Source organism: Pelodiscus sinensis, chromosome 9 (genome assembly GCF_052426305.1).
Source record: "Pelodiscus sinensis isolate ZL-2025 chromosome 9, ASM5242630v1, whole genome shotgun sequence".
NCBI lineage: Eukaryota > Metazoa > Chordata > Testudines > Trionychidae > Pelodiscus > Pelodiscus sinensis.
Window position 1 is genome coordinate 21,091,393 of NC_143060.1, and position 13,431 is coordinate 21,104,823.

The following is a 13,431-nucleotide window of genomic DNA, read 5'->3' on the forward strand; positions in this document are numbered from 1 at the left end:
TTTCTGTGGGCAAGGTTCTGAACTTCTGGTATTATAGCATGCTTGCATGATCTACATCTTTATTTTGGCTCTATGGGAACTCTTCCTGAAGACTGCTGGAGATGCTTCGTCCTGGGGGTAGCTTTACCTCATTGAGAACATTGATTTGGCACACTTCCCAGAAGTTCTCACAATACCTTCTTACCAGCGAATACTACCTATTCTCCTACCTCTCCTCTGACAAGATCTTATAAATGGTATATTCTCTGGGTAAATCTAGACTTTAGTCCTCAACTATTTTGTTTTTAGTCCTTCCCCTCTCCCCAACAAGTAAATCCTATAAGAGTACTTTTGTATGACTCATGAGTCTGGACTCCTTTTTATATTTTTCTGAATCAAAGGGAGCATAGTACAATCAATATCCTTCTTATTTATTATTGGATGCATATAGTATCAGGGTGGTGCTCTTACAATGTTCTTTATGCAGTATTTGGAAGTCAGCATGCTGAAGTTTAAAACCTCTAGCTATTACTGCTAAATCCCATATTTGGTTTTAAATTGCTATAAACTCTTTTTTTATTTAAAGAAATGTGGAGGAAGGGAGAGAAAAGTAGGAAAAGAAGTTACAGGAATTAACACTCTCTGATCCCTGATAGTGCTATCTAGATCCAGGAGAGATCATTTGGATGAATTCTTTCACAACTGTAGCCCCCAAGTAACTGGGTAAAGACAATTTAGTTTGATTTTGCAGGGATGAGGCTGTGCGAAGAGGTGAGAAATGGCTTTAAGGTAATTGGGTCAATATTTCAAGTGATTAAGTCCACCTTCCACACAGCTTACATTTTGGATTTGTGTACTTTAGAGTCCTGTTGATATATTGGATGGGTTAGATCATATTCATGCCCACAACCCTCCCATTATAAACTTTACACAGTAATTTTCATGGAAGATCAAAATGTGCAAGATTTCAAGCAGGTCTGTTTGGATTTTAAATTTATACTAGAAAGCAAGTATTGTGGAACATGTTTTAAATTAATTGACTAAAGCGTCAAAAATAAATCTTTCTTGGCATTTGAGAAACATAGAGCTGGTTTCCATTTATTTTTATACATAATGTGAGTTTATAGTTAATGTTCTAACAGAAGTGGCTATGGTTTAGTAAAAGTCAAATAGCACAGCAGCATCTGTAATGTGAACCAACTGGTTTTATCTCTTGATGTTACATAAACTTATCTTTATAGTATAAAAATCATATACCGCAGTTATATTGAACTATAAAAAAGAAAAAAATATTACCCAGATATGGCAAGGGATTCAGTTTTATCTTGGTAGGATAGTTCTCTCATTATGAGTTAAAGAAAATGGTTTATCTGCAATTCATATATTGTATTCTTCTGCTTAGAAGTGACCTGTGTGAAGTAGTAGTATGTCCAGACCTTAACTTTTAAAGCACTGAAATGACTCATGGCTTAACCAGCCGATGTACCTTACCCCATGGATCATTTATATATTTTTTCATAGAATATTAGAACTGGAAGGAACCTTGAGAGGTCATCAAGTCCAGCCCCCTGCACTTATGTCAGGACCAAGTACCATTGTAGACCATCCCTGACAGATATTTGTCTATACTGTTCTTAAACATTTCCAGTGATGGAAATTCCACAACCTCCCTATGCAATTTATTCCAGAGCTTAAACACCCTGATAGTCAGGAACATTTTCCTAATGTCCAACTTAAACTTCCCTTTCTGCAATTTAAGCACATTGCTTCTCGTCCTGTACTCAGAAGTTAAGAATAATAATTTTACACCCTCCTCCTGGTAACAGCCTTTTAAGTACTTAAAAGCTGTTATATCTCCTCTCAGTCTTCTCTTTTTCAGACTAAACAAATCAATTTCTCCCCTCTACTCTTCTGGACTGGTCTCCAGGGTGTTAGGGTTCTATTCCCAGCCACCACCCAACTCCTTCCTGGCCCAAAACCAGGGAATTTGCCAGATGAGGGGAGGTCAATGCTGGCCTCAGTGCTCCTGGCCACTGGTTCCCAGGGCATTGAGCAAAAAGGAGCCTCAGTGCCCCCAGAGAAGAAGACCCCCTGCACTCTGGGATCTGGTGGCAGAGACCCCGGCGCCCCTCAAGAGCAGGGGGAGGGACCAGTGCCCTGGGAACCAGTGGCCAGGAGCATAGAGGCCAGCATTGACGTCCCTTGGTCTGGCAAATTCTCTGGTTTGGGACCAGTGAGGTCTTGAGGGTGCCAGACCAGGGAGGTTCAATCTGTACTTTAAATGTGTACTTTGTACATCGATTCTGCACCAATATGCAGCATTACCTTTGTTATTTACTCTTTAGTACATGTTTATGTTTGAACTTGTTGGCACCATCTGTGTTTAAAATAGGTCATTCTGTGAGTTTTGTTTTTGCAAGCACTAAACAGTAAAGCAGATACTGTTTAATAAACTCCCACTTTATTTTTATACCTCTGCAGAACTAGTTCTAAGTGAAAAAAGTTTGGAATCAGTAGAACCCTGCAATTTGGCTTAATCCCTCCTCTGCTCAGGAGAGTTTTGCTGTAAGAAAAGCACAGATGTTAGAAATCAAGGGCAGTTAATGAATTGACCATTGTGCCATATTGTCACAGTTTAACTTCAGGATTGTCAGCTTGTCAACACTCCCAAATCCAGCTGCAACACCATTTTAAAACTGCAGTGTGGATGGGAACCTTCGTGGCTTCCTCATAACTAGGCAAAAGCTTGGAACAGTCCAAGGCTTTTGCCTGATTATGGGGGCATGAGTAGGCCCAATCCATGCTATGAAATGTAATTGTGTTACAGCTCAGTGTCCTGACTGAATTGTATTTCCAGCACGCAGGATGCCTATCTAACTTCTCAGGCCAGCACTGTTTTTTCTATTGTGCTGGAGCCAGACTGAGCCCCTAGCTGGTCCAGGGACTTAGAGCTGTCTGTACATTAATTCCAGTAGCCTCCTCAAAGTACAGAAGGCTATTCCCACATCTTATAAACTATTTTCCTACCATGACCTTGAATCAAAATACCCTAGGTTTAATACAAGTATTTTAGGAGCCTGAGTTTAATTTTCAAAAGTGACTTATGCACTTCAAAGCCTAAGTCCTTATGGGTATATGTAGACTACATGGCTCTGTCGACAGAGCCATGTAGATGAGGTTTCTAGACATAGGGAAATGAAGCATTGATTTAAATAATTGCCACTTCATTTACATCAAAATGGCTGCCGCTCTGTGCCGATCAGCTGTTTGGTGGCAGAGCACGATAGTCTGGACACTCAGCGGTCGACAAGGGAAGCACTTGTCGACCGCCCTCTTATGCCTCATGGAATGAGGAATGTTATGCCTCGTGGGCTTCCCTTGTCGACTGCAGAGCATCTACTACTGCGCTGTGCTGCCAAACAGCTGATCAGCACAGCGCAGCAACCATTTTGATGTAAATTGCTGCTTCATTTCCCTTTTTCAAGTACACTAATCTGCATGGCTCTGTCGACGGAGCCATGTAGTTTAGACGTACCCTATGTTTACACTTTGAACAGCCCAAATAGCTGGGTCAATCTTACTTTTTAGTGTAGATTTGGCTTATAGGTTTTTAAATGCTAAGTTACTTTTGAAAATTAGATTTAGACTCATAAGCCACTGAAGTACTTCTGAAAACTTTACACCAGATCTAATGATCTTCAGGGCAAATTTTTGGCCACCTTTTATTTATTCCAGGGAATTGAAAGTGGGAGAGACTCGGGAAGTTTGGGAATTGGTGGAAAGGGAGGATAATTTTAGCTTTTTGTCTGCTCAGTTTGTTGATGTGGGCCATACGGGAGGATATAGCTGTTGTCTCATTGTATTGGAGGTTGTTTTGCTATGTGTTTTTAAGTAATATTCAACATGCTTAGAGTTTTTTTTCAATGTGCATAAAGGTAATCAATATTTTGACTTTGGGATCTTGGTTGAAGTCTTTCTTTAGTGTAAGAGGAAATGTACCTCCTTTGCTTGGAACTGTATCTTCAGTCTCTCTGTAAGAGGGGAGGGAGGGGCAAATTTGACCTTGTGCCCAGAATTAACCTTGTATAGACTTTATTTAAAGAACCATGGGGACACTAACTGCTTCCGTTAAGATACAAGTATAAGGGCTACAAATCCTTATGCCCAGGGGAAAAGCCACCTACTAATAGATGGGGTTTAGAGGAAGAAACTTTGATAAGCAGATTATTTCCTAATCATCCATTATCAGAATTCTAGAACCTGTTCCTGAAGTTTCTGGTACTGGCCAATGTTAGAGACTGGCCACTGGACTAGGTGGATCACTGGTCTGATACCACAAGTCTGATGATGCGCATGGGTGTTTGAATCACAGTTTCATTCTGATAACGCATGATGGAAAGGCATTAGGGATACTACATGTACCACATTATTATTTGCTCAGTTAAGTAATACTATTAGCTTGTATATCTCTCCCCTCCCAACCTTGGTAAACCTGCTGGGGCTGTTCATAATTGAAAAAACACAATGAAAAACATACATGGTGTATTGCACACTTTATTAAAATTTAACCACAACAACTGAAACTAGTATAATTGGACAGGGGAAGATATTAGCACGTGTGGTTTGAAATTTAACACATTAAATGCCTTGTATAAACAGTTGAGTTATCACAAAAAAGCATATCAAGGCTGCTTTGCATGACACTAGTTAAAATTTAACCTTTAAGCCTCAGTATGATGCAGAAAATAAAGTTAGAATTCAAGAAACATAATTTTAATAATCTAATTTCAGACAGTTACATTAAAATAATCACAACATGTATGAGAGCTATTGGATATAATCCATCCAGCATCTGATACATTTTAGCACAGTGAGCTTATATCTTTTTCGCTGCAGCCAATGCTGCAGCAGGATGTAGTGAGCAGCGTAACCACTTCCCGCCTTTCTTGTATAGACTTTTGCCTGATGCCTCTTAAGTCTCTTTCAGACTGGGATTTCGAGTTAAGGGTTTCTTCACTCAGAGATTCTGGATTCTGAACACCATATTCCAAGGGTTCTGCTGAATCACTGTTTTCATGTGGTAAATGCAGGTGACTTTTTCTGTCTTCTGAATAAAAATTAGAGACAAATTATTAGAGGGCATAGAACCCTTACTAAAGTCTAAACTTTTAGATCTAACAGAAAAAAAGTACCCTACACCAAAGAAACCTAAAATGTCAAAGGTATTCTCACCTCATTCTGGATCATTGTGCATGTCTATTGTGGTCTGAATGATTAAGATTTGCTTGAATTGCACTAAAATAAATTTCTAAGAATTAAAGTGTCTATTAATATCCATTATAGAATCTAATTTTTTTTTACAGTTTCTCTTTTTAAGAGATTACAACAATTCTGATTTCTGTTGGTGAAATTGCTTTAACTTAAACTGTGTAAATTTATTTAACAATGCAGCTTCATTCTGACCATTACATTTAAAATTGTCATATTGTACATATCATACACTCCTTCCTGAAGTTCAAGTGTCTTAGCTTCTGGTATCAGGTATGAATAGTTCCAAGATTTATTTTTTTAAATTACCTTGGTAGTGCAAATAGTTTCACAGCTGTTTTAGGTGCATTTTAAGGAATATTTTGAAGCTCTTAATACAAGATGGAATACATTTAAAAAAGAAATGATCATAACATACAACAACGTCCTTGCTTAATGCAGAGTTAAGCGATGGCTAGGTCTCTCAAATATTTTGCAGAAGTATTTCTAGTCAATTTTTTTTCTCTGCGTGTAGCCAGGAGTTTTAAGTTTTAACTAGTATAAGAGTTTCAATGAAAGTAGATGCTTGACTGAAAAACAAAATACAAAGAGAGAATGTTTTTCTAAAACTAAATTTACTTATTTAACCCTTTCAATAATTTTGAGTACAAATTGCTAGCTGTGCTCATTACACTGGTATGACTTTAATGTCTATTGCTGAATTTTCTGAAACTTTCCCAAAATTTGCGAAGTATTAGTTTGTACCATAAAACTTCTTGGGAGAAAGCGTTGCCTCTTGAAGACATTGGCAAAACTTCCATTCACATTGAAGGGGCCAGCCAGTACTTGCCCCTTTGTCATAAAAACTAAGCTTGAGAATTTCAAAAGCTGAATAAGGATTTAGCACACAGATGGCTTGATAACTCAACCTAGATCAATTTTATTTAAAACAAACTCCCCAAAAGCTAAGCTAGGTAAGTTTCATAAAAACAGTGCAAAGTGGTGCAATTTCACTCCCTTGTCTGAAACACAAGCCCCTCAATATTGACTCAAGACATACATTTAGCAGAGATAGAAGCAACTAAGCATCCAATTGTGCCCTCTGAGGCATCTCAGTGACACCACCCCATTGAATTCAGTAAGGTTTGTCAGTGTGTAAGAGGAAAAAAATGAGCCCAAAGCACGTAAGCCAGCACTTTTACCAAATAGATCTTGTGGATCATCAATCAGATGCCTTCTCCATCGGGATCCCCCACACGTGAAGACAACAGCTCTTACGAAGTCTCTCCCACAAAGCTTCATATAATTCCCTTCACCTTTTACATGAGAAACTGCTATCAGGAGTGAGATTAAAACCAAACCCAGGATTGCACCCTTCATTTTGCAGAAATAGCACCTATTGGATCAGAAGTAAATGGGGAAGAAAGAGGGCCAGCAAAGCTAAGATCCGAGGAGTCGCTTGAATCCAGCTTATTTATATACGTCCATTCACTCTATTTAGTAAGAGCTCATTTTGATAACGCTTTAATATTTGTCAAGTATGTGAGTTAATCAGTTGTTTCTGGTGACTGTGTAAGTGCTTTCGGAATTTCACTTGGATTCTGAGCAAACAATTATTAAAGATATAGTTAAGTAGCACTATTGCTTAACAATGGAAACATATCTAGTAGTGCAGCATATTTATAGAGCACCAGCTTAGATCAAGACTACTAATGAGTACTTTCTGTAAAAATGAATGGAAGTTTTATTGCAGGTTTCACACATTTAACTGTGTATATTGTTTTTGACTGTTAAAAAGTTCAGTCTCTGGTGGCCAATTTCACAGCTCTGCTATCATCATTTAAACAGAGATCGTGGCATTTGTAGCTCAAAAATCTTAAACTACACAGCAATTTAACTTCTTTCAGTTATTTAGCTCACATTTATCTAATCATGGTTGTTCATCATTTTTGCTCTTGTTAAGTATTCCTTCATGTAATTTGGCAATTGTGTTTAAAAATATGGACTGGATTTTCAAAGTTTGGCACCCACATCCATTGTGTATATTTAATTTGTTCACATGGATATTTTTTGTGCACTAGCAAATTGAGTATTTGCATATACACTAAACATTTGCACATGCCTAGACTTATTGGGTAGTCAAGTCACTACTCTGCTGCATTTATCAGAGGCAGCAGGGTGAGGGGAGCAGTAGCTGGTGCTGGGGGAGCCGGCTTAAAAGTGGGGTACCGGGCGTGAGCGAGGACTCAGGTGTCCTGGCTTGTTCCCAATCCCAGACGCTGCACCTCTGCTTTTAAATGTGGGAAGAGCTCTTAGAATCATAGAATACTAGACTGGAAAGGACCTCGAGAGATCATCAAGTCCAGTCCCCTGCCCTCATAGCAGGACCAAGCACCGTATAGATCATCCCTGATAGATGCCTAGCCCAACTGCTCTTAAATATCTGCAGTGATGGAGATTCCACAACCTCCCTAGGCAACTTATTCCAGTGTTTAACCAAGTCAAGTTTTTCCTAATGTCCAACCTAAACCTCCCTTGCTGCAATTTAAGCCCATTGCTTCTTGTCCTATCATTAGAGGCCAAGGAGAAAAATTTTTCTCTCTCCCCCTTGTACTATCCTTTTAGATACTTGCAAAACTGCTATCATGTCCCCTCTAAGTCTTTCTTTTCCAAACTAAACAAGCCCAATTCTTTCAGACTTCTTTCATAGGTCACGTTCTCTGGACCTTCTCCAACTTCTCCACGTCTTTCTTGAAATGTGATGCCCAGAACTGAGGCCTGCTCGGTGCAGAGGAGAGCAGAAGAATGACTTCTCGTGTCTTGCTTACAACATTCCTGTTAATGCATCCCAGAATCATGTTTGCTTTTTTTGCAGCAGTGCCATGCTGTTGACATATATTTAGCTGTGTTCCACTCTGACCCCTAGATCCTTTTCTGCAGTACTCCTTCCTAGACAGTCCCTTCCCATTCCGTATGTGTGAAATGGATTGTTTCTTCCTAAGTGAAGTACTTTGCATTTGTCCTTATTAAACTTCATCCTATGAAGGCCTTTTCTGTAGTTTGTCATAATTTGCAAACGTAATAATCGTACTCTCTATGCCATCATCTAAATCCATGTTTCCCAAACTTTTCAGCATCACACCTCCTTTTCAATTTTTGAAAAACCCTCATGGCCCCTCCCCTCCAAAATAGCAGCAAAAATTGTTGTCTAAATTGTATTTGCCTAGTTTATTGATAACAAGGTCATGCAAGACCACATCAAATGCTTTCCTAAAGTCTAGGTAAACCACATCCACTGCTTCTCCCATATCCACAAAGCTTTCTTTAATAGGATAACAAGTTATCAGATTGGTCTGACATGATCTGTTCTTTACATATCCATGACTTTTCAAAGATGAGAGCTAAAGGCTCAGATACCTCCTCTCTCGGTTCCTTGAGTATTCTAGGATGCATTTCATCAGGCCCTGGTGACGTGAAGACATCTAACTTTTCTAACTAATTTTTAACTTGTTCTTTGTTTTATTTTAACTTTTAAGCCTACCCTATTTCCACTATCATTCACTATATTAGGCATCCTGTCACCATCAGTCTTCTTGACAAAAACTGAAACAAAGTAGTCGTTAAATACCTCGGCCATTTCCAAGTATCCTGTTATTGTTTCTCCCTCTTCACTGAGCAGTGGGCCTACCCTGTCTTTGGTCTTCCTCTTGCTTCTAATATATTCATAGAAGGTCTTCTTGTTACCCTCTATCTCTCTAGCTAGAATTGAGCTTGTTTTGTGCCTTTGCCTTTCTAGTCTTGCCCCTGCATACCTATGTTATTTGCTTATATTCATCCTTTGTAATTTGACCTAGTTTCCACTTTTTATACAACTCCTTTTTTATTTTTAGATCATGTAAGATCTCCTGGTTAAACTAAGGTGGTCTCTTACTATATCTTCTATCTTTCCTATGAGTGGTATAGTTTGCTTTTGGGCCCTTAATAATGTCCCTTTGAAAAACTGCCAACTCTCTTCAGTTGTTTTTTTCTCTTAGTCTTGCTTCCCATAGGACCTTACCTACCAGCTCTCTGCTTACTAAAATTTGCCTTACTGAAATCCATTGTCTCTATTTTGCTGTTCTCCTTTCTACCATTCCTTGGAATCATGAACTCTATGATTTCATGATCACTTTCACCCAAGCTGCTTTCCTCTTTCAAATTTTCAACCAGTTCCTCCCTATTTGTTAAAACTAAATCTAGAACAGCTTCTCCCCAGTAGCTTTCTCAACCTTCTGAAATAAAAAAATTGTCTCCAAATGAAGTCCAAGAACTTATTGGATAGTCTGTGCCCTGCTGTGTTAGTATCCCAACTAGGTTGCTGATCTCTCAAGACATCTAGATAATCTTATGTGTAGTGCTGGTGAGGAGCCGGTGGTCATGGTACATATAGGTACCAATGACATAGGGAAGGGTAGGAAAGAGGTTCTGGAAGCCAAATTTAGGCTGCTAGGAAAGAGATTGAAATCCAGGACCTCTATGGTAGCGTTCTCTGAAATGCTTCCAGTTCCACGCACAGGGCCAGGCAGGCAGGCAGAACTTCAGAGTCTCAATGCGTGGATGAGACGATGGTGTAGAGAGGAGGGGTTAGATTTATTAGGAATTAGGGAAACTTTGGGATAGGGGAAGCCTATACAGGAAGGATGGGCTCCACCTAAACCAAAATGGAACCCGACTGCTGGCACTAAAGATTAAAAAGGTTGTAGAGCAGTTTTTATACTAAGGGCTCTGGGAAAGCCGATGAGTGCAGAGGAGCATATGGTTCAGACAGAGACATCTACTAGGGGAGGCTCTATTAATAGAGATGCTCTAGTCAGGAGGTGAGGATGGAAGTATGGGTCAGATCAACAGACAAAATCAAATGAAAAAGAGTCTTAACACATCAGATAAATAGTGACAAATTATTCAAGTGCTTATACACAAATGCTAGAAGTCTAAATAGTAAAATGGGTGAACTAGAGTGCCTAGTTCTAAAGGAGGATATTGATATAATAGGCATCACGGAAACTGGGTGGAATGAGGACAATCAATGGGACACAGTCATACCAGAATACAAAATATATCGGAAGGACAGAACAGGTCATGCTGGTGAGGGAGATGCACTATACATGAAAGAAAATGTAGAATCAGATGAAGTAAAAAATATTAAATGTCACAATGTTCCATAGAATCTCTATGGATAGTAATTCCATGGTCCAATAATAAGAATATAGCAGTAGGGATATATCATCGACCACCTGATCTTGACCGTGATAGTGACTATGAAATGCTAAGGGAGATTAGAGAGGCTATCAAATTAAACTCGATAGTTGTGGGGAATTTCAACTATCTCCATATTGACTGGGTACAAGTCACCTCAGGACAGGATGCAGAGATAAAATTTCTTGATACCTTAAATGACTGCTTTTTGGAGCAGCTGGTTCTGGAAACCAGAAGGGGAGAGGCTATTCTTGATTTAGTCCTAAGTGGAGCACAGGATCTGTTTCAAGAGGCAAATATAACTGGACTGCTTGGAAATAGTGACCATAATGTAATAAAATTTAACATACCTGTGGTGGGAAAAACACCTCAGCAGCCCAACACTGTGGCATTTAATTTCAGAAAGGTAAACTACACAAAAATGAGGAAGTTAGTTAAACAGAAATTAAAAGATACAATGACAAAAGTGAAATCTCTGCAAGCTGCATGGAAACTTTTTGAAAACACCATAATAGAGGCCCAACATAAATGTATTCCCCAAATTAAAAAACACAGTAAGAGAACCAAAAAAGTGCCACCATGGCTTTATAACCAGGTAAAAGAAGCAGTGACAGATAAAAAGATATCTTTTAAAAAGTGGAAGTCAGATCCTAGTGAGGAAAATAGAAAGGACCATAAACTTTGTAAAATTAAGTGTAAAAAATATAATAAAAAAAGCCAAAAATGAATTTGAAGAACAGCTAGCCAAAAACTCAAAAAATAATAGTAAAATGTTTTTTAAATACATCAGAAGCCAGCTAAACAACCAGTGGGGCCCTTGGATGATCGAGATCCAAAGATGATAAAGTTTTAGCGGAGAAGATAAATGAATTCTTTGCTTCAGTCTTCATGGCTGAGGATATTGGGAGATTCCCAAACCTGAGCCATTCTTTTTAGGTGACAAATTTGAGGAATTGTCCCAGATTGAGGTGTCATTAGAGAAGGTTTTGGAACAAATTGATAAACTTAACAGTAACAAGTCATCGGGACCAGATGGCATTCACCCTAGAGTTCTGAAAGAACTGAAATGGGCAGAACTATTAACTGTGGTTTGTAACCTATCCTTTAAATCAGCTTCCGTAGCTAATGATTTGGCTAACTTGATGCCAAATTTTAGAAAGGGTGCTAGAGGTGATCCTGGCAATTACAGACTGGCAAGTCTAACATCAATACTGGGCAAATTAGTTGAAACTGTAGTAAAGAATAAAATTGTCAGATATATGGATGAATATAATTTGTTGGGGGAAAGTCAGCATGGTTTCTGTAAAGGGAAATCATGCCTTCCTAACTTGCTAGAGTTTTTTGAGGTAGTCAACAAACATGTGGACGAGGGAGATCCAGTGGCTATAGTGTACTTAGATTTCCAGAAAGCCTTTGACAAGGTCCTTCACCAAAGGCTCTTAAGTAAAGTAAGTTGTCATGGGATAAGAAGAGAGGTCCTTTTGTGGATTGGTAACTGGTTAAAAGACAGGAAACAAAGGGTAGGAATAAATTGTAAGTTTTCAGTGTGGACAGAGGTAATTAGTGGGGCCCCAAGAGTTTGTCCTGGGATCCATTCTATTCAACTTATTTATAAATAATCTAGAGAAAGAAGTAAACAGTGGGGTGGCAAAATTTGCAGATGATACCAAACTGCTCAAGATAGTTAAGACCAAAGCAGACTGTGAAGAGCTTCAAATAGATCTCACTAAACTAAGTGATTGGGAAAAAAAATGGCAAATGAAATTTAATGTTGATAAATGTAAAGTAATTCAATTTGGAAAAAATAATCCCAACTATATACACCATATGCTTGGGACTAATTTGACCACAACTACTCCAGAGAGAGATCTTGGGAGTCATTGTGGATAGTTCTCTGAAAACATCCACCCAGTATGCAGCAGCAGTAAAAAAAGCAAATAGAATGTTGGGAGTCATAAAAAAGGGGATAGAGAATAAGACAGAAAATATCTTATTGCTTCTATATAAAACCATGGTACGCTCACATCTTGAATACTGCATACAGACATGGTCACCATATCTCAAAAAAGATATACTGGCATTGGAAAAAGTTCAGAAAAGGACAACAAAAATGATTAGGGGTTTGGAACGGGTCCCATATGAAGAGAGATTATAAAGATTCGGACTTTTCATCTTAGAAAAGAGGAGACTAGGAGGAGATATGATAGAGGTCTATAAAATCATGAGTGTTATGGAAAAAGTGAATAAGGAAAAGTTATTTACTTATTCCCACAATATAAGAATTAGGGGTCACCAAATGAAATTAATAGGCAGCAGGTTTAAAACAAACAAAAGGAAGGTTTTCTTCACTCAGAGCACGGTCAACCTGTGGAACTCCTTGCCAGAGGATGTGGTGAAGGCTAGAACTTTAACAGAATTAAAAAAAGAGCTAGATAGATTCATGGAGTTTAGGTCCATCAATGGCTATTAGCCAGGATGGGTAGGAATGGTATCCTTAGCCTCTGTTTCTCTGGAGGTAGGTGACAGGGGAGGGATCACATGAGGATTACCTGTTGTGATTCCTCCCTCTGGGGCCTCTGGTATTGGCCACTGTCGGCAGATAGGATACTGGACTAGATGTACCTTTGGCCTGATCCAGTATGGCTGCTCTTATATTCTTATCCATCTGGATAGTTGAAGTACCCCATCACCACCAAATCCTGCACTTTGGATGATATTGTCAGTTGTTTAAAAAAAGTCTCATCTGCCTCTTCTACCCTGGTAGGTGATCTGTAGTAGACTCCTAGCATAATATCACTGTTTTAAAAATTAATCATGAGACTCTTAATCTATGTCGATCTCCACCTCAGTCCAAGTGTATACATGCTTATTATATAGGGCAACACCTCCTCCCTTTTTTCCCTGCCTATCCTTGAGCAAGCTGTACCCTTCTATACTAATATTCCAATTGTATTATCCCACCAAGTCTGT

General features: G+C 38.8%; 1 protein-coding gene across 1 annotated transcript; it reads right to left on the minus strand.

Annotated features, from left to right (window-relative positions):
- Nucleotides 1-4,841: 4,841 nt before the first annotated feature.
- INSL5 (insulin like 5) lies at nucleotides 4,842-6,606 on the minus strand. The gene is made up of 2 exons (XM_089780460.1): nucleotides 6,429-6,606; nucleotides 4,842-5,086 (listed from the first exon to the last, which is right to left on the minus strand). The coding sequence occupies exons 1-2, from the start codon at nucleotides 6,604-6,606 to the stop codon at nucleotides 4,842-4,844; spliced, it is 423 nt and encodes a 140-aa protein (XP_089636586.1).
- Nucleotides 6,607-13,431: the final 6,825 nt, after the last annotated feature.

Bases quoted from the DNA above. Each gene is read 5' to 3' on its own strand.
- INSL5 (XM_089780460.1), bottom strand. From the start codon at position 6,606: ATGAAGGGTGCAATCCTGGGTTTGGTTTTAATCTCACTCCTGATAGCA. The intron at 5,087-6,428 runs GTAAAAGTGCTG...ATTTTTATTCAG, and splicing joins TGATCCACAAGATCTATTTG to AAGACAGAAAAAGTCACCTG.